Consider the following 22417-nt stretch of genomic DNA (forward strand, 5'->3'; position numbering starts at 1 on the left):
TCGGATGTAAATGTTGAAAAGTTGAGAAATTTCATCCTTTTTTTATCGCATAAGGTTGATATTTTGTTTCAAAGCTGCATAGCATCATCTTTTGAGTTAAGTTATGCTGTTGAATAAATAGAGATATGAAAATATATTTTTTAAATAATATGCAATTCAGTTATAATGGTGCAATAGATTATAATTGTAGGCTATATAATTCATTGGAATTGAGGCGAAAATATTGCTCTTTATTGGACAGGCGTTTTAATAGGTTTTAATTTGTACGGTTACAAATGCGTGACTCCCTTAATTACTTGTAAATTAATTTTTTATTATTATTTTATTTATTTATTTTTTTGCAAATGAAGTTGAGAAATTTTGACAAACTACGTTTTATCACACACACGTTTTACTAAATTGCACACACTCGTTTCGGAGTTACAGAAAACACTTTATTTCACCACATAGATATGATATTCAGGAATCACAGCTATTGAGATCACTTCGCTGGGATGGTTGAACTCATGAAGGTAGCATCTTTATGGTTTGACAAATAAGGCTCCTTGAAATCTTAAAACACGTTTGTTTTGTATGTACAATAAATTAATATTAAGAAATGCACTTACTTAGAAAACGTAATTCATCTGTATTTAACATACAATTTATATCTAACTAACCATTTTAACTTAATTCCAATCTTCATCTACATCTGTTCCCACTCATACGATGTTATTTATCTGGCACGTTATGGTTATTATTATAACTACGTGCATGGACTTCAACTTGTAAGTTTGAGATGGTTTTTCTGTCCCGGAACTTAATTTTCACATAAAGGCAAACGTTTAAATTAATTGAGCAGCAAATAGAAAAATCTTTATTAAACATACAATTCATATCTAACTAACCATTTTATATTCATCTACACCTGTTGCTATTCATACAATACTATTTATTGGCACGTTATGATTATTATTATAACTACCTGCATGGAATTCAACTTGTAAGGTTGAGATGTTTTTTCTGTCTCGAACTAAACTTTCACACGACGTTTAAATTAATTGAGCAGCAAATAGAAAAAAAAACTGGAGGAAAAAAAAAAGTTACTTCATCATAAAATTTTGTGGATTAAACTTCTTTATAAAGGGAACTTAAGATGAAATTTTGAATGAAATTTAATTTTTGACCCAAGATACCTTTCCATGTCTTACACATAATTGCTATCTTTTCTTTTTTTTTTGTGTTTGTGTGTTTTAAAATTAAGTTAACTAGTCGTATGCTAAATGATGAGTTTAACATTGTGTGTCTTGTTATGGTTAGTGTACGTTAAATTTGATATCAAATTCTTAGTTTTTGAAATTTTGATCCTAAATAATTTTACGAGAAATAATTATCTACTAATTCTCAAAGCAGTTTTTACTAATTACGATTTATCTTAACAAGCGTAGCAAAGTTTTTTTTAAAACTATTTGAAGTGAAATAAAGTGATCATTCTAAAAATGCTGCAACTGATTCTATTTCTCTTTTCGGTTATAACTTTTGAAACACTAAACACGTTCTCATTGAAAAAAGATGAAAAGTTAAAATTGGATAATTACATAACTTTACTTATTTTCTAAATGAAGTGTGCGCAATTTCTACTTAGAATAAATTCCGCAGGCAAGTTTGTCATTCAATATTTTGCAGGGGGAGAGGGGGAATGGAATGTTCTCAAGGTTCATTATGTTGAAAACAATAGAAAACACACCCCTATATTTACATATATGGCAAATCAAGCCAGGGAGAAGACCCTTACTGATTCCCCTTAAAAGATGGGCCAGTCCACTGGTGGTAAGTTCAACACATATATTACAGCACTGCTTCAAAATATCTTACGATAATTTAAACATCTGAACCAATTGCTTTAAAGCAATCACAGTTTTAAAAACTTTTTTACATATGCAAAAACTAAAAAAAAAAAAAAAAACAAATCCGAAAGAAATTTAATAATACTAAATCTTACTAAAAGTACTAAAAAGTTTAAATATAGCTGAAAACAATATTTTTGATACAAACCCTTGTTACGTTAACTAATGATACGCAAAATGATGAAGCTAAGACGATTGCTGTGAAAATTTCCCGATTTAACTTCCATTTGGTGAAAAAGTGGCTGCATTCGTCCAAAATTCCTGTGATGACCGATTCTAAGCCTCCCATCTGAAATTTAAAAGTTAAAAATTATTATTAACTTCCTAAATGCTGTGCTAAAATTCTAACAAAATTAGTACGAGATTAAAAAAAATGGACAAGAAGCAAAGTGTGTCACGATCAATAAAAATATGATTAACTTGTTGTAATTAATAAAATTGATTAAAAAAAATCATAAGTTTCGGACACTATTTGTACTATTTACGTGAGAATTACGCCAAAAACTTTTAAAAAAAAGTTTACGACCATCACTGAGCTTTGAATTTCTTTTTGGTAAAAAAAAAAAAAAAAAAATCTTGTTTTCTAGTTAGAAGTTAAGAAAAAAAAAAAAAACTTGATTTAAACAGAAATTATGAGGTAAACAAGAAATATATGACTTCTTCAAAAGAAAATAAAACCCTATTTGTAAACAAACTGTATAAGTAATAAGCATAATTTTAACGGAACTCGCATTTTCTGTTATTAAATATTTTTGTTAAGATTTCGCCCTCCTAACATTTAAGATTTTTCACCTGATTTTTTAATTTTATTGAATTTTAAATTATTATTGTTTTCAAAGTAATTCATTTCAAAAGATTGATTATTTTAACTATCGTTATGACTCTTTTAATGATGCCTTTTAACAATATTAAAGCCCTTATTGGAAGTTTTTAAGCTAACTTTTTGTTTACTCATTTAAAAAAAGATCATGTGCAGGACGTTGTATTTTAACGAATGTAAAATACTGAATTTTGTTTTTTAAAGAACTGATAAATTTTCTAACTTCATATGAGTTTATTTTTGAGGTAGAATAGCAATAAATTCTTTTTTTATCAACTCTTCGTCGTTTTTTTTTATATAATATACTTAATTATTGTTTGTTATTGTTATTCTTAGTTGTCTATTTTAGTTTATATTTCCGTAATTTGCCAAAATTATGAAGCAATAAGGTTTAGGAATAAAAAGTTTGCACAAGTTTTACAAACAAATACATTTTTCGAAATTATGCTTTTTCTTTGTTTTACGCAGTAAAATGTATACCACATAATTCAAATCGACTAGTGGCTACCCAGGTTTTTATTCAAGACAATACTAAGAACAAATGTATCTGGAATTGGAAATAAAATAGAAACACAAAAATTGCTTGATAGAGCAGCATGGAAAGCTTCTTTTATTTGGCAGTAATTTATGGCCTAATCATGACAACCATTGGTGAAAGATGGCCATTTTTTGTGACGCCTTTTCTACGAGACGTTATGCTCCAATGCATATAATTTTCTGGAATTGGAATTCTAAACTTATTTTTGCTTTTTATTAGAGAATTTTCCAAATGCCTTCAAATAGCCGATGGGTCATAAATATTGCTACTGCGTTTGAGATTCTTTGCTGGAATATTATTGGAAAAACTTTGCTATTAATCAGAATACCACTCACGACATTTCAAGTAATTTATAATTCCGCTATAAAGAAAGTGTCTCATTCTTATACAAAAGGTTTATTTTTTTAAACAAAAAAATCCATGTGCTTAAAAATACTTACAAACGTTTATAAAGGTGACATCGATATGTGTTTTTTTATTGAACATTTGGTAGTTACTGTTTTATGTGTAAAAAAAGTTGCTCATTAGCACATTTTTAAAATATAACTTTTCCCTTTGTGAATATGGTATTACTTGAACATGATAGCCAAACACCCATGCAATAAAACCGGATATTAGGCTTATAATTATATAAGAATCGATAACTGCACATTTAATGTGAATGTAAAATCAATATCATTACAATGAAAAAAAAAAGAACTAAAATAGCAAGACTTGAGAAAATCTTCTGACGCGTTTTTATTTCTCTTTCATCCCGAAATCATTAAGATAAGTGATCAATTTGAAATTAAAATCATAGTTATTTTTCTTGAGAATTGAATATTTACCCAAATATTTGAAATTAAGCAAATTATCAAAAATAGATGATAAAACCTAATTACATATGTTCTTCGTTTCAAGCTAATTGAGTTGAAGCAAGAATACATTTTTTGTCGAACATAGTTCGTTCCGTTAGCAAGAAGTTTTGTAAATAAATGCAACTTTTTCATTTCATAGCTTAATAAGCACAATAAATGCTTTATATCATTAAAAATATTGACAAAGATAGCCATTAAAAACTGGTAGGTCATTAAGTTGGAAACAGTTTGAAGTTTTATGCTGAATACATAGTCTTAAATGGGGGAAAGTTGGTTGTCTTCGTAGTTGTATACTAATAAGGGTAATAAAATAAACTTACGAAAACAAGCACAAGGACCATAAAAAATATGATTAGGTCTATTCCCGAAGTCTTTAAAATAACATTTGTGAAACTATAGTTAGCCTTTAGAGACTTTCGATGATTTTATTCACATCTGCGAAAAATGTAAATACTGGGGCGTAACAATTTTCCTGGTTAGAAGGCTTACTAAAAAAAAACATATTACCGATACAGCAACAACACTGTAAAAAAATTCCGAAACGTAACTGGTTATTTCCGTGGAACCTTTCGGGAATTCAGAGGTTTTCACCTATTTCCCCGTAAAATCAAGTATTTTCGCAAAAAAGTTTCCTGAATTGCTAAAAGATTCACGGATGCAGACTTCTCACTGGTGTGAAAGATATTTTTTGCTACCAGTTTAAAGATTGACTGAGTGTGTTTATTAAGTGTATAGGCTTTAACTTGATTACGGCCCGTCCAAATTGACTAAGTTCCCAATGGGGGCAAATATGTCACTGGATAGCTGCAGTCTTGTGAGGCAAGGAAAATGCCTGGTTCTTGCTAGCAATTTTCGTGTAGCTTTGGCCATGGTTGCTCCAACGCTTCGTTAGTAAATCAAGGAAGTTCTAATCAAATAATTTAATTTTTAGAAGATTCACGACTGGCTTTAACAGGAGAGATTTTCCAATATTTCAGAAAGGTTACTGACTTTTATCGGAAAACGTTCCTGGTTTTTGCAAGATATGTTACTCGTTGAAATTGGGCATATCAGCTGCCTATTATTTTCCAGGAACGTTTCTGAATCGTTTTTACAGTGAACGTTGCTTTTACTGGAGAAAGAAATTCGACAAATTTTGTTTCACAAATGTTCGCTAGGTACTTTTTGTAATGCTGCAGATATCAAGTCGAATTCTTTTTTCACTTGCTGTAACAGGTTACGATCAACGGTAGCAAATACGGTATGATCTTTTGGTGTAAATCATGCCTACCATGGAGCACAGGGAGCATGAAAACGGGATCGTTGGGAAAATCTTTCAAAAAATGCATGGAGTTCGATCCGGAGAACGCGGTAATCACTAAAGAAGGAGAATGTCGTTCTCAAAATTTCATCCAATCCAACGATCAGGAAGTTCGTTGTAGACAAAATGGCGAAATTATGTCAGATAATGGAAGGTACCCCACCTTGTTGAAAAATAAACGAGCATTGATTGTGACATGATACAACGATTGAAAGACGTGTTAGACTTAAGACTTCAGATGTGCCATGTGCCGCATCACAAGAGGTTCACAAGTCGAACATGTGTGAGGCAAAACTTAGAGATTTTTCTTCAGTAAAATCAACGTTGTTGCTGCATTGATAATGTATATTTGATTTAATAAGCCTTCCCAACCCCGGATGGAATTGTAAAGCACCCTGTTTAACTGTAGCCAGAATCGGTAATAACGTTCTCAAAGAAACTTTAAAACGTTATTTTTTTCCCCTCTTTAAGCCACTTTTTTTTCAAGAATATTTCACGAATCAGCTGTTTTTAAACTTCATTGACTTTATTTCAGATGTGCATGTAAAATTTTTCATACAGTTCATCTTGATTGACTTTTTTTCAATTATTGTATTTAATGTCAATTGTTTTTGTATTTTTGCCTGACATGGTTTATCAAGAGGGAATATGTTTTCTAAATCAATCTCTTTCCGCTAATTGTTATTTCTGAATTATGATATAGTGAAAGCTTAGATGATCGTAGTTTTATTCCCACTTGATTCTAGATAAATTAGTAGGGAATAAAATATTGCAAACCGAGTTATTGAATAAAATTCAAACAGTATAATTGAAAACTCACCATACCACTTGAGTAACTCTGTAAAATGCATTTAAGATTTCTGCATTGAGGAGTTGATCCAACGTAGTGGTTCTAGGGTAACTCGAGGGTAAAAGGACAGCTTCTTTGATCTCTAATGAATTAGTTATTGTTCAATCAATGAGCTGTTTAGGTATATTACGGAGTCTATAAGTTGTAAGCTGTGCTTTGATTTTGTCTCAGTGTTTCTAAAGCACTGGTAGTTAAATACGTGTTTACTGTTGTATAGTTGCGGTATTTGATGAGATATGTCTGATAACTGATTAAATTCAGCAATTGTAATTATTTTGAACAATACTAAGGATTGATTAATCCTTACAAGTACTCGTGAAATAAAAGCGAACTAATAACAATATTTTACTTAACGGCAGGGATGTAGAAGTTCTTTGAAATATGATAAAATTTATAAAGATCTTCTTTTGTTTGTTATTCCGCGATATGTACATTAAATTTTGATTTGACTGCCCGCGCTAAAATGATAAAGACACAAAATATAAGTTATGAACGACTTGTGTAGCAAAAACAATGACATATAACCTATAAATTGCTTACCGCACTGTCTAGGCCAAGCGTAAGGAGCATTGTGAAAAACAAGACTGCCCAAAACGGTCCACCCGGTAACGTTGCTATTGCTTCTGGATAAACTTGAAAAACTAGTCCATGTCCTTCCGTTGCTACCTCAGAAATCGGCAAGCTTTCTTTGTTGGCCATGTAACCCAAATACGCAAATATTACAAATCCGCTATAAAAGCTGGTAAAGCTATTAACCGCCACTGTAAAAAGGCAATCCCTGGAAAATTAATATTACCATTGACATTTTCAACTTTTAATAAATGAATAAAACAATTATTAAGAAGTTTATGTAAGGGTTTTCATTAAGCAGAAGATAGTCTTTTGGTACTTGATTTACCTGTAGCAATTATTGTGAAAGTTATTATAAGATGCATATGTCAAATGTACACCAAACCCAACACCGACGGAATAGAAAACTTGCACTGCTGCATCAACCCATACCTAAATGGAAGAAAACATTATGAATAAATGAAAACAATATTACTATTTTTTTTTTTTAACTTGCATGCAGTTTCCCAAAATTAAAGCAAAAGTTGATAAAGAAAGAAAAGTTTCCTTTATGTATTTCCTCTCTTCATATTTTACCGATTCATTTACTTTTTGCCCTGACGGCAAAAGTAAGACAAGAAGAAAACTACATTAGATAGTTATCCTCCTTATCTCGCGGTAAGTAAAACAAGAAGTGACATTAGTATTTATGTATGCATACTTATAGGTTGTTTTTTCTTTTCTTAATATTCTTTTTCAGTCGTTTTGTTAGCTCTGATATAGAACTAAAAGTTGATTTCTCCCTTGCAATAACTTTTAAACTAAGCATATTTGTTATTTTTTCAGAAGTGGAAATTAATAAATGTTGTTATTGCTAGAGTCCCGACCTGTCTAATGAAAAAATTAAAGAATTATGCCAAATTACAAAATTCTGAAAGAATCTAGTTTTCAGTTAATAAAATTATATAAGTTAACCAAATAAGGTGAATCTAAGGTTTAGGGCCTAATAACTTCGTTCATTTATGGTTCAATTAACTCCAATTTTCGTACATTGATCAAATGACTCCAAAAAAAAAAGAAAATCATTCTATCTGAAAATTTTAGTTTAAATCTAGTTTCTCAACAGGTTAACAAAAAAAAAAAAAAAAAAAAAAAAAGCAAATTGAACATAGGAACAGGTTTTGCTAATAAGGTTACTCTAAAAAAAAGGCTGTAAAGGTCTGTCAAAGTTTTAAAAAAGAGAGAGAAATTATTAAGTTTCAGACAGTGTTGCAAGTATATGTACGCCTATTTAGCATAATTCACATAACCGACTGCGTAAAAGACAGATAGCTTGATGTTTGCAAACGAGAACCCCCCACCGACTAAGAGAGGGTGCAGAATTGCAGCATTGCCCGTCTCACTATTGGCGATTTCGGTTTATCCCCCTTTACGGGGGTGGCAAAAGAGTGAAGAAAAGTTGAAGTAAAGGAATTAAGAAAAAGGAGGGAAACTTCAGTCAATTTGGATGTATTTATTTATTTATTTTTGGCTGCACAGTGTTTTAGTTTTACATATCACTCCAGTGCTTTAAACAGTTAAATAACTCCAGTCACAGCTAAATTGATTACTGAGCTCGCTTCGATGATTTTAGGATGAGCCTTCTGACATTACTATATCTTTGTGGGGCATTTTGCACTTTGAAAAAGTTTAAAATTCGGTGAAATTTTTTCGTAAACTTCATTGCAATTGTTGATTTTAGAGTGCAAATGACATGCTCCCCCCCCCCCCAAAGCGATGGTGCACCACTCAAGTGTTACGGAGTGCAATTTGTGCAATTTCAGAATAAAAGCCCTCAAAAAAGTAATGCCCCTTGAAAAACTCCCTTAAAATTCCGATGACGCAATCTGCGCCATAGAAACCCCCCCCCCCCGCCAGCGCACCCCAATTAATTAGAATTTTTGTCTCTTAGAGGTTATTATTTTACTTTTACAGAGGGTGGTTTCTGCGATTTTTGAGTTTTTTTTTAAGTAATAGAAATTAGTAAAGAAAAAAAAGAAGAGGATTGTTCCGCCCCCCTCTTTTCCCCCAAACCCGACGCTAAAAATGCTGGGACTTTTTACCCCTTATTGCTGGTTGGTGGTTGGGTAAGAAATAATTTACAAGTTTAGACATTTTTTTTTATGTTCGGGTTTGGCCATTTTTTGACCTAATTTTACTGTATCATAGTCAAGCTAAACTTTCTTTCCATGTTTAATTCTGATATTTTAGAAATATCTTTAATGAAAAAACGTTCCTTCTTTTTCCCTTTTTTAAACATTCTCAAATAGAAAAGCAATACAGTTTTCAATCATATTCATTATTTTTGCTTACGAAGGGAATGCTGGATGATCCGTGTAAAGCATTCGCAGAGTAAGAGGTTTAACATTTAAGTGCACTTATTTTCATATTTACAGCACATCTTAATAAACAAGATTGATTAACGTTCCCATGAAAGTGCTTCACCATTGTTGTTCCTTTCTAGATGGCAGCACAAGCCTGCCTTTTAATAATGCAAGCGGAAGTTTACAATCGAGCGGAAGATTTCATCGAAATTCGGGTTAAGCAGTTAAAGTGTGCATTGTTCATTTTTCACCGATAGCGATGAAAAATTCCTTAAAATGATGCTTTACTTATGAAGTTTGACCAAGTACAGGGTGTCCAAGAAAGGACTCCTTGATTTCGAAATTAAATGTCTCGAAGACAAAGGCCGATATTGAAATAAAATAAACGGTATGTTTATTGTGAAACCCATAAAAATCATGTACAGAAACTTGGAAATTAGTAACAAAAATTGCCAACAGGGGGCGCTGCACGCTGTAATTGCAGTACAAGTCTTCATAAATAGTGCTGCGAAGAGGTTGGACGGTAATTTCTAGCGAAAATGTAAGTGTAAGTGCCTCTGAGAGGCAAAACTACTGCTGAAGCGCCTTATCCCTTCGCAGCACTATTTATGGGGATTTCCATTGCAATAACAGCGTACAGCACCCCTATTGGCAAATTTTAAAACTAATTTCCAAGTTTCTGTACGTGATTTTTATGGGTTTCACAAGAAACATGCCGTTTATTTTATTCCAATATCGGCCTTTTGTTTTCGAGATATTTAATTTTGAAATCAGGGAGTCCTTTCCTGGACACCCTGAATTAAGGAAGTATTAGCGCACCTAGAAAAACACTCATGATAAATAACATATTGTTTTAGTATTTCACATTCATTACGCCGCATAAAATGTAATAAGCCTTTTTTTTCCTCAAAATTTTACTTTTTAGTTCAGTCAAATATAATTTCAAGAAAGTATCACTTCAAACAAAATGTTACTTTAAAAAACCCATGTGTTCAATTAAATCTTCAATGCTGTATCTCTTAACGCATTCTTTCTAGAGTTTCGGCATTTCCAATCTTCTCTTACGTCGTGATTAATCCAAGTTAGATAAAATTCAATGATGATATTCAGTTTAGGGTAGTTGAAATGTTTTCAACGAAGTGTTTCCAAATTCTAACGTGAAGACTGGTTTCTTTAATAGTAATTATTTGCAAATTGATTAAAATCGAATCTCTCGTTACGTAAAAGGTAATTTAATGAATTAGCTTTAGGCCTGCTCACATATCTATCAGTGATTGAAAACAAGTCTCTTAATTATCGTAGAAATGGGGATAAGTTCATTCGTTACGATGCTGCTACCATTTGCTTTCCATTTCACAATTTTCTTAGAAATGGGCTTGACCAAACCCGAGAGCTCGATTGAAACTCTTCTACGTTGTATTACACTTCACTAGCTGTTAGTGAATGGAAAAATAATAATAGGTAAAACCATTATTTTCTGAACTTATCTTAGCAGGCTATTCAAGAGTGAATTTATTGGTTAAAGCTGTTTTTTTTTTTTCATTATTCTTGTAATTGCTTTGAAAGCTGTGGGAAAATATTTGATTTCAATATTTTAGGAGTGGTTCAATTGCAAAAAATATATAAAATGTGTTGCTTGATTATTAGCATCTTCGGCTATTTTAATTTCATAAGAAGCAGATTGACTTGGTATAATATTTTGAGGAATATATTAAAGAAACGAAGGAAAATATTTGTTTTAATATTTTTGAGCTGATTCAATATTTGAAAATAAAAAAACGTGTCTTCGAAGGGAACGTTTTTCAGGAGATGGGCTCGAAAAACCCGTTCTGATTTTCACACAAGTTATTTTTTACTCAGTTTAGTTACACAAAACTATTAAATGACTTCGCCCTTAAGTAGTCTCCCTTAACACTAATGCACTTGTCCAATCTTTTATTCCTCTGAGCAAAACATTTTTTGAATTCATCTTATACACGTCCTTTTTTTCCCTTCACGTCATCAATATGAAGAAACACTTTCTTTTTAGTCCTTTTTTCATTCGGTAGAGCAAAAAAAAAAAAAAAGTTTTCATTGTTTTCGCGCAGTTCTTTCAGTTTGTGGGAGGCAGATATGCGACGTTGTTTTTGCTCAGCATTCAGCAACCGGGGCACAAATTTTGCGGCCACTCTTTTCTTCCCCAAATCTTCAGTTAAAACTCGCTACTCCGTACTATTTCAAACTACTGTTTACTTGCAGCAAGTTACCGCCCCTAAGCTAGGGCTAAGGCAGAACTACATGCAATATACCTCACAGCCCGGCTATTACATCCAGAGACTGCAGTTTTGTTCGTATTAGAACTCATCAGTCTGGATTAGTGAATAACCGAACAGGAGGCAGATGAGAGGAAATCCTTTCATCTGCATATATATATATATATATATATATATATATATATATATATATATATATATATATATATATATATATATGGGTTCTTTCCGATATTTTAATGTGGTAAAAAATATAATTATGTCTGGACAAAAAGAGTAATAGAAATTTCTTCGTATTATTATACATGGCAGACATTGTAATAAAGAAATTTGATACATATATGTTAGTATTTGTGAATACTAAGAATGATTATTCTATTAGTCTTGCTCTCATCAACATTAGGAATGACTTTTCATCTAATAGAATTCAGTATACACCGTAGCCTCTGCAACAATAATCATATAATGATAACGTTTTTATAAATGCTGAATTTAGAGAAAAAACAATGATTCGCTTAACCTACGCTTCAAGACCCAGAGACTCAGAATAAACCAAGGCGGAACAAGCCCCATAAGCTACCACGGTAGTTAAACTAAATATTTTTTCTCTTTATGCAATGCTCAATATGTGGGCCAAAATTTCTTTTTTCTGTGGTCTTATACGTATTTGTCGATAAAAGATATAGCTATTCGTAGTGAAATCCCAACTGTTTTCGATTTGATCACTATGAGCAAGCCACGAAGTTTTTGAAGTGTCTCCTCCGCAACGAAAATAATTACCGTGGTTTGGCCTAAGGTTTGGCATATATACAGGGTGTTTTGAAATAGACTGACTGATTTGAAAAATTTATAACAGGAAATTGGTTAATGATAAAAAAATAATTCTAGTAGAAAATTCATGTAGCAGGCTGTAATTTTTTTTCTCTTCCAGAGTTGCAAATTTTAGTTCAAAAGTTTTCCAATAGATGGTGCTGCAAGTAGTAAGCCTTTAAATCAAAGAAAGATTTAAAAAAAAATACACCATACTTTTTCGAAAATTGTTTCGAAAACGTAAAAACAAAATTACGTAACAATATTTTCCAAAAGCCTTCCGCCGCGTCGGCGGCAATCACATTTCACGACCAGAGAAAAATATCGATGAATTTCAATTCTTCCACCTAAAAGTTGGAACTCATGGGGGGAAAAATTACTGCCCATCACGTGAATTTTCTGCAAGAATTTGCTTTTTATCATTAACCGTTTCCCTGTTATAAATTTTTAAAATCAGTCAGTCCATTTCAGGACACCCAGTATATGTATATATACAGGGTGCTTATAAAGTTTTGCACTGATAAAGAAAGTTCACTTAAAAAAAACTATGTAACCTTTATGCATAATTCTTTTTTTTTCTAGTTTGATCCTTTTCTTAAAAAGTGTTTTTTATTGTCACTGGTACAATATTATGCATGGATATGCAGGTGGTGAAAGCTGAAAATGTGTTGCGAAAGCGACCTCGACCTCCTCTAAACCGTAGGAGCGCCCTCTCGCGGACGAGCGAGAAGGCTGGGGAGAGTGAAACTTGACTTCACGGAACACAGTTGTACGAAACTTGATTCCGAAAGAATACGACTTTGTTAGGAACTCGATTCCACCAATCTTGTGTATTTTTAATGTGTGTGTGTAATAATTAGTCTAGTGTAGCATTAGTAGTTTAATCGTTCATTAAAATATGTGTTATTAGATATTTAGACTTCGTCATTGGTGCTACTACAGAACATATACGCAAATCAATTTAGGACAGTAACGGATTACTTGCCGCCCGGAAAAGAATATCAGATTAGATGCACGGGGATTTTGCAGGTGAGCACTTTTTACCTGACTTTCATTATCCAGTGCATAACGTTATTGCATACGTTAAACATAATTGGCATCCCTGCCGGGATTGCAAGAGTTTGTTATTGATATCGAAAGTAGATGCATATATGTTTTTATGTTCAGGAATCACACATACGTAAGGCCATAAGTTAAAGACACATAGCTTGTGACACTATTTATGATAAGAAAAGTTATTCAAGGTTAGTAATTATGGCAGACAGCTTAATAAATAAAGCTAAAAAGAAGCGTGGCGCAATCAGAGCGTCCATCACCAGGATAATTACTAAAATTCAGAATGCTTTAGAGAATTTTAATACAGATTCTAGTGATAAACTAGAAGAACTTTTAGAACATTTAAATGAAAAATCTTACGAAATTAAAGCGGTTGATACCGAAATCGAATCATTAGTAGAAGAGAAAGAGTTAGACGCAGAATTATTGAGTGCCGAAGAATATCGCGATAAAATTACCAGTTGGCGGTTCAGAGCCACAAAGAAACTGCGATCTCTGACATCGGAACAGAAACAAGAAATAAGCCACCCGGAACATTCGACTTCTAACGAAGTAAGAACAATTCAAGAAACAAAAGACAAAGTAAATATTAAACTTCCGAAACTTAGTATTATTAAATACTTTGGAGACCATAGTGAATGGCTATCATTCTGGTCCTCTTTTGAATCGGCAATTCACAAAAATGATTCATTGGATCCCGTAGATAAGTTTAACTATTTAAAAGCTTATTTAGGAGGTAATGCACTAAAGAGCATTGAAGGTCTCGCGATGACTTCTGAACATTACGAAAATGCAATCGAAATATTGCAAGAAAGATTTGGAAATAAAGAAGCTCTCATTAACGCGCATATGAGTAACCTACTAAATATTTCCCCACTCAGAAATTCGGATGATACTAAGTCATTCAGAAACATTTATGACAGAATTCAGACTCAAATTAAAAGTTTGGAATGTTTAGGTGTTTCCACGGACAGTCACGGAAACCTTTTGTGTCCTATTTTGATGAAAATGTTACCCCGTGATATTATTTTAGATTTTAATAAGGAGTACACTGATTTGAAATATACATTGAAAGAAATCATGAATTTTCTTTTACGGCAACTCAATTCAAGAGAACGAACATTTTCCGATTGCGAAATCGTTTCTTCCCCCTCGCGGCGCCTCCCTGCCGAGCGTCTGCCACAAGAAAGATCCCATAGAGAAAACAGAAAAACGGCTTCAGCAGCTCATTTATTCGATGGCGATGCAAATGAAATCGCATATTGTGCATTTTGTAATGAATCATCTCATAGAAGTGAGAATTGTAGTTTCGCGCGTAAATTAAAGAATGAAGAAAAAATATCTCTACTTCGGAAGAAGGGTATCTGTTTTCGATGCTTAGGAAAGAAAAGACATTTGCAAAAGTTTTGTAAATCCAAGGTTATTTGTTCTTTTTGCGGTCATAATCATGTTTCAATAATGTGCAACAGAGATAAGGTCTTTGAAAAAGAAAGGAAAAGAAATTCGCGAATGAAAAAGAAAATGAAAATCGCGTATTAACTAATAAGGCAAATTATTCAGAAGTACAGTTGCAAACTTTAATTGTATCTGTAATTGGCAAAGGCATCAAGAGTTATTCTATGAGGGCAATATGCGACACAGGGTCCTCCAACAGTTACATTTCTCAGTATGCGGCGGGAAAGTTAGAACCAGAGAGGGTGAGAAAAGAAAGAATTAAGCATGGTCTTTTCGGAGATACTGTGGTTTCAGAAAATCATAAAAGGTACAAATTTGAAGTTAGTTAATCCAGACAAAGAGTTTAGCTGTGAAATAGAGGTATTAGATGAAAAGCAAATATGTGCTTCTATTCCGAAGATTAAAAATACAGTATGGATTAAACAATTAGAAAATAAAGGGATTTACATAAATGATGTAGGTGGAAAAAGGAATTTTTGTCTTTATGACAAGGATCCCGAAGAAATACATTTGTTGCTTGGAGCTGATGTATTAGGAAATTTGTTCACAGGAAGAATTGAACGTTTGTCTGAAAATAACATGATAGCCATTGAGACTAAGCTGGGTTGGACTCTAATGGGTAAAATGTATAATGAAAAGGATAACACGGAGAAATCATTATCAGTTTTGTCTTTATCTATGCATGTTTCCGACTCTAAATTAGAAGATTTGTGGCGTCTCGATACGCTAGGAATTTCCACTCGTGAAGAAAACATAACTAAAAGTATGTTAGAAGAAGAAACTAGAAAACATTTTGTTAGTACTCTAAAGAGAGATGAGAAGGGCAGGTACGAAGTTGCCTTGCCTGTAGTTGCATGGACTGTAGATAGTTCCCTTTTGCAGAGTAATCGATTGATAGCAGAAAAAAGTCCCGTTAAGACAGAGAAGAAATTAATTAGCACTGATAAAAGGGAAGATTATCAGAAAATTTTTGATTTTTGGGAATCGGAAGATATTATTGAAGCGGTGAATGACAAGAAAGAGTTGGGTGTGAACTATTTGCCTCACCGGCCAGTGATCAAAGAAAGCAGTGAAACCACGAAAATTCGTCCTGTATTCAATGCTTCAGCACACTCTAGAAACAACCCATCACTTAATGATTGTTTAGCCAAAGGTCCAAATTTAATTGAGATAATACCCACTATATTGAACAGATTTCGAAAATATCGGATAGGTGTATCATCAGACATTGAAAAGGCATTTCTACAGATTAGCGTCAGGGAAGAGGATCGTGACTTTTTAAGATTTTTATGGTATGATGATAAACATAATCTTAAAATTTTTCGTCACCGGTGTGTCTTTTTTGGTTTGACGACTTCTCCTTTTTTGTTGGCTTCGACACTGGATTATCACTTAAGTAATGTACCAAAATCTTGTAGAGAAACCGCAGAAATGCTCAAAACTTCCTTTTATATCGAAAACTCTTTAGTTAGTCTTACTTGTGTCACTGAGACTGAAAAATTCATTCAGGAATCCAAATCCATTTTGTCTTCTGGACATTTTAACTTGAGATGTTGGAGATCAAATGTTGGAAATTCTATGTTTGAAGAAATGAAAGGGGAATCCAAGGAAATTCCTGTGCTAGGTTTGATATGGAATTTAGAAGTTGATTGCTTAACTTGTAAAGTAGAGAACACCTGCAATTTAAAAGATCCTGTCACAAAGAGAAAAGTGCTGTCCGTAACACAAAAAGTTTTCGACCCGATAGGATTTACTGCACCAGTAACTTTAGTACCGAAATTGATTCTGCAAGAGACCTGGATCCAGAAAATTAAGAGGGATGAAGAACTCCCAATACTTTTGCAGAAAAAAATCCAAATTTGGATGAAACAGTTGCATTTACTATCAGAAATAAAAATACCCAGATGGATGAACATTGATCAGGAAAATGAAGACCGAGTAACGCTCCATGTATTCTCAGATGCCAGCAAGAGTGCTTATGCAGCATGCATCTACGTGCGAAGCGAAACGACATCCGGTCCAAAAGTCCAATTGGTGAATGCAAGGAGTCGAGTAGCGCCGATAAAAGAAATGACAATTCCACGACTGGAGTTACTTTCTTGCCTGATAGGAGTAAGACTCGCGGAAACTGTCAAGGCTGATTTACAAATGTTTAACTCGATTTTCTACTGGACTGATTCAACGACAGCTTTGGGATGGATCAGAAGAGACCAGGCTTGGGGTACTTTCGTCCATAATCGTGTCCAAGAAATAAGATCCCTAACGGACATGTCTAACTGGCGACATGTACCTGGAAGTTTAAATATCGCAGACCTCCCAAGCAGAGGATGTTCTTTTGAGCAGTTACAGAAATCAAAATGGTGGGAGGGACCACCTTGGTTATACTTGCCTGAAACTGAATGGCCTCGATCTGAAGAGCAACCCGATGAAGAATTACTAAACAAAGAAAAAAGGAAAACAATTGTGACATTGATGGACAGAGAAGATAAGTCAGATTGGTACTTTAGACATTTTTCCTCCTTCAAGAAAATAGTACGAATGATTGCCTGGATGTTCCAATTTTATGGAAGTACACGAAATTTAGGAAAGAATGGATCTCCAAATCTTTCAGTCTTGGAGAGAAAAAAGGCGGAAAAAACACTTTATCGGTCAATCCAAGAAGATTCCTTCACGGGGATTACAGATCCAAGCATTCGCACTCTAAGACCCATAAAAACTGAAGAAGGAATTTTGAGAGCAAAGTCAAACGTTGCTCAGCGAGATGACAAAGAAGATTTTCGCTATCCTATCATCCAACCTTCTAATCATCCTGTTGTTCATCGTTTAATTTTTGAGAAGCATGTAGAAATGCAGCATGCAGGAGTTACAATACTCATGGCTCAACTAAGAGAAACATTGTGGATTTTAAAATCAAGGAAAACCATTCGCAATGTGATAAGAAAATGCGTAAAATGTCAAAAATTTGATCGCCCTAAGCTAGAAGTTGAACCAGGGATTCCGCCCGAAGATAAAGTTAGAGAAGCGGCTGTGTTTGAAGTCACTGGAGTGGACTTAGCAGGACCTCTTTTTCTTAAGGATGGCTCAAAATGTTGGATAGTACTGTTTACATATGCTATTTACCGTGCCATACACCTTGAGTTGGTTACATCATTATCGACAGAAGCATTTATGCAGTCTTTCAGAAGATTCATTTCTAGGAGAGGGAGACCGTATGTAGTCTATTCAGACAATGGTTCTAATTTCGTAAGGACACGCAGTGCTCTCTCAAGAATCGATTGGAATGTAATTGCTGCCGAAGCAGCTGATCAGAAAATACATTGGAAGTTAAATCCTCCGTCCGCCGCCTGGTGGGGCGGATGGTGGGAGAGGTTAGTGAGGATGGTAAAGCAGCTTTTGAGAAGAAGTTTAGGACGTGCATCTTTGAATTACGAAGAATTAAGCACAATTTTGTGCGATTGCGAAAATATCTTAAATTCCCGACCCATCACCTATGTATCCGAAGATGTTAAGGATCCACAACCCTTGACACCTCTTATAGTCCTGGATCTGACAGCACTTCTGTAGGAAAGTTCGAGTAGGGAGAGTTTCTTTTCAAAAATGTTTAGTAGGTGTCCTAGAAAGTATTTTGCACTCGGGTGGACATCCGCCACCTGGTCACTTCTCCTGCTATGACGTCATCAAAGATGGCGGCATCTCGATCACATAAATGCTCATATTTATTTGAATACTTGACTTTTTTGCGTGATTTTTGCACATTTTTATATTAATTTATATTAACTAGTTTACTTTTAAGTTACAGTGTTAAAGTTTTCCCGAAAAAGTAGTTTGAAAACAATTTATTTTATTGTTTTTTTATTTATTTTCCTTTTTTAAAATTCATTCTTTAAAATTATTTTTTCAACTATCAATCGTTGAATAACCGTATAAAATTATACTCAAAAACTATTTATGTAAAAAAATATTTAATTGCCATTTTTACAAGGTGTGACTAATCAGTCAGAATGTTTATTATTATCTCCACTTAGGCGCGCAACTATAGGCGGCGCAGACATAACAATCGAGTGCGTTGTTATTCTTTGAAGTAGCAAGTTGGCAGCAAAGAATCTACTTTATCCGGTATCGGAGGCTCTCATGACACTGTGTGCGTACTATTCCAACATAAACAGCAAGACATATCAGCTAAACCATGCTTATCGGAAACTGGTATCACACTTGGTTTGAAAGCAATTCAAGAACTACTTCCATGCCACAAGATACAATTGTATTTCGAACCGGCAAAACGTCCTGATCTTCCAAGCGATTATGAAGTTTCCTCAGATTTGTTTAGAATAGATGAGAATGAGAAGAAATACGAAAATAATCAGACAAGTTATGGCAGTTTTTAAGAATTACACAACCTCTTTTACACACCTCTGATGTTATTGTTGATTACGAGCATTGTAGTCAAGAAGAAAACCTTGAACAGCTTGTCCCATCCTGGAGCACTTTTAATGCACTTTGTACAGATGAAAATTTGTAGCAACAACAAATCGGATTTCTTCCAGTGATTCCAAACCCAGTAAATCAGCACAGTTTACACTGCTCTATTGAATTTCAATAGTGTTCTCGACCAGTTGGATCAAAATATTTACCAGTAACCTGTAATGAAGGTGTATACGCTACTGCACGCGAAGTGCAACTTAGCAATCCAGATAAATTTTCAGATATTGTACTGGTTTTGGGTGCATTCCATATGGCTAAAATTGTGCTATGTTGTTTAGGTAAATATCTTCGAGGAAGTGGAATATCCGATGTATTTATTGAATGTTCTGTCTTTGGAGTAAATGTGCTACAATCGGCTTTACAAGAAAAGAATTATGTGAGAGGTGTCAAGTGAGGAGAGTGGTGGGAGAAACCATGTTCATATTGCAGGTGAAATCTTTTTTGGAAGAATCCATTGAGTCCTGCGCTACAAAGTTTGAAAACTTACAGAACATTCAGCGGAATATTTCTCTGGCATGGGGAAAAAACCAGATCATATAGATGTAGATGGTAAGGTGGAAAAACTCTTCTCGGACTTTGAGAGGTTTGTCAGCCGAGGAAGGAAAATGTCAGAGCAATTTTTTGAGCTGGGACAATTTTTTGAAACTCGTCTAACTTCTCAGAAATTAGATTCGTTCAGATAGACAAGGTCTTTAGGAATTACATTTAGATACAGTGCAGAAACTTCAACCAGTATTTGCCGTATTTCACTGTGTCAACTATGAGCGATCTGTATTTAGACATGAGGAGACTAACCAAGACAGCCCCAAAAGTGCATGAAATGTTCATGAACGGGAAACATGTTGTGAAACAATATAATCATAAATTTTCAGCTGTTGCTGTGGATATGGCATTAGAACAAACCATTAATAGATCCCAAAAAAGCTCATCTGGCATCTTACGGCGAACTAAACAGAAAGATTTTGTAGCAGAATGGGAAATAACGCATCATGAACGTTTGATGGTATCAAATCTATTTCGAGAGGTAACAGACTCTTTTGCTTTTGTCGAAGGTTTGAACATTTACCTTGAATTTTCGAAGAAGCAAACTCAGAACATAGATGCACAGGTTGTCCCAATGTTTAAATATATATTACACAAAGGTAATCCGTTTGATATGCATATGCTTCCTAATCCATTGCACAATCTGCTAACAAAAGCACTGGTTTCCCAAGATACAAAGGAAAAAGCATTAAAATTATTTAAGACCGGCGAAAAGATGTATTGTACATTGCAGAAAACACGATACGAGGACAAAACAGTAAGAATATCAAGCACCATCCATAAAGCCATGTTGCCACCATTTCATTGCACCAAAGCGCAAAGTATAGCTGCTACAAGGAAAGTTACTAAAAAAATATCGAACAAGTCATCTCACCGAATGATACAAATAGCTCAGGTTCGTTCGTATGACATGCAAGATTTCTTTCGTTATGAGCTATCTGAAAACTGTTCATTGTTCAATGACTAAGGACTAATGGTAAAACCGCAAAAAAGTGCACTGTTAAAAGAGCTGGAAACATCTTATGGTAGCACCAGTGATGATGGTTCAAGTCTGACGATAAAACCTGTTTTATAGTTGTCGTCATGAACTATGTACGAAAGGTTACAACAAATGAAAATAAAACCTTTGGTGGAGCTGTTTCGCAGCTTTTTCGTCATACATCGGGAGCATTACCAAGAATTGTGGAAGAGTAGATTACATTTTTGACAGTTCTCGCAAATTTTCTCCTAAAAAATCTGAAAGGGTGCAAACACAAGGTAGCAGCATCGTTATAGATGTGGTCAAAATCTCAGAAGATATTCCATTGCCTGTCAAACTCAGCAGCTTTTGGGGATCTTCAAGAAACAAACTGATGTTGCAAAAGTTCATTGCTTATACAGTGACAGCTTCTTTGACTCAAACACCACATAATACCAACAACACTTTTGGTGCCTTTCATGGTGATGAAGAGGGTGATGTAATATTTAACTGTACATCTGTGCAAAGTGGAAAACAGATAAATCACCCAGTATTAAAATGTCTGATAGTAGAGGAAACTGACTTCAGAATGTTGATTCATTCAAAACATGCATCTCTGTGTGGGTTCACTAAAATCGTTATTGTTAGCGCCGACACTGATATAATGGTGTTAGCTTTGTTTCACTATCTTACTTCTTCAACGATTTGGTGTTCAGGAACTTTGGGTGCGTACTGGAGTTGATGATTCTACACGATTCTTATCTGCTAATGATGTTCATCGAAAAAAAAGATGAAAACTTATATTCGTTGCTTCCTGCCATCCACGCACTATCTGGATCAGATTGTACAAATAAATTTGGTACCGAAAAATCTGCGCTTCATTGTGCATCTGTAGAGTATTTGGAGAGTTTTGGCGTATCATCTGACTGGATTTATGTAGAGCAAAGCCTTAAATCTGCAGAAGAATACTTGGTGCAAGCACTGCGAAAAGGTTCATTCTGTAAATCTTTAGATGAACTTAGGTTATATGGCTGTATCATCATGCGAAAAATATTGACACTGATAACTTGCCGCCTACTAGCAGAAGTGCTAAGGGTCACTTATTAAGATCATATTTTTACACATACCTACAACGACATTGTATTTACGATGTTGCTGTTGACTTAGATCCTTGTGAATTTGGTTTTGCAGCGGTAGATGTTGATTTGATGCCAGAAAAGAACTTACAGAGATTTCCAACTGATTTTATTGGAGCATGTAATTGCTTGAAATGTGCAAATCTTCCTGTACTTGTAGAACAAATGAAGTAACCTGTTGCTTTTTCTGTAAGTGTAATAGTACGGGTTTGCAACCAATTTGTAACAATCCCTTTTAAATATAATTTTATTAAGTGCAACAAAAAAATATAAAAAGTAGTTATTAAGTTATAGCAGTAGTAAAAATACATTGCTATTCGCCTTAAAAACACTAATTGTAACTTACAGGCCAAATTTTCATTTTTGTTGGTTAAGTATTAACATAAACTTGAGCTTATATGGGGACGAAAGCGCGCGCCCGCCATCTTTGATGACGTCATAGCTAAATAATGTACGAAATGGCAGATGTCCACATAAGCTCTGAATACTTTTTAGGACACCTACTAAACATTTCTAAAGAAAAATTCTCCATACTCAATCTTTCTATCGAAGTACTAAGCAT

The 22417-nt window shown here is 34.0% G+C and overlaps 1 protein-coding gene across 1 annotated transcript in view; it reads right to left on the reverse strand.

Annotated features, from left to right (window-relative positions):
* Positions 1-22417, reverse strand: part of LOC129218952 (sodium-dependent dopamine transporter-like) — a 144292-nt gene that overhangs the window by 9220 nt on the left and 112655 nt on the right. The window contains exons 7-9 of the mRNA XM_054853272.1: positions 7150-7253; positions 6792-7029; positions 2035-2175 (exon numbers count right to left, since the gene is read on the reverse strand). Coding sequence (XP_054709247.1) covers positions 2035-2175; positions 6792-7029; positions 7150-7253 — 483 coding nt within the window. The remainder of the gene's footprint in view (positions 1-2034; positions 2176-6791; positions 7030-7149; positions 7254-22417) is intronic.

This window comes from Uloborus diversus, chromosome 3 (assembly GCF_026930045.1).
Source record: "Uloborus diversus isolate 005 chromosome 3, Udiv.v.3.1, whole genome shotgun sequence".
NCBI classification, from domain to species: domain Eukaryota; kingdom Metazoa; phylum Arthropoda; class Arachnida; order Araneae; family Uloboridae; genus Uloborus; species Uloborus diversus.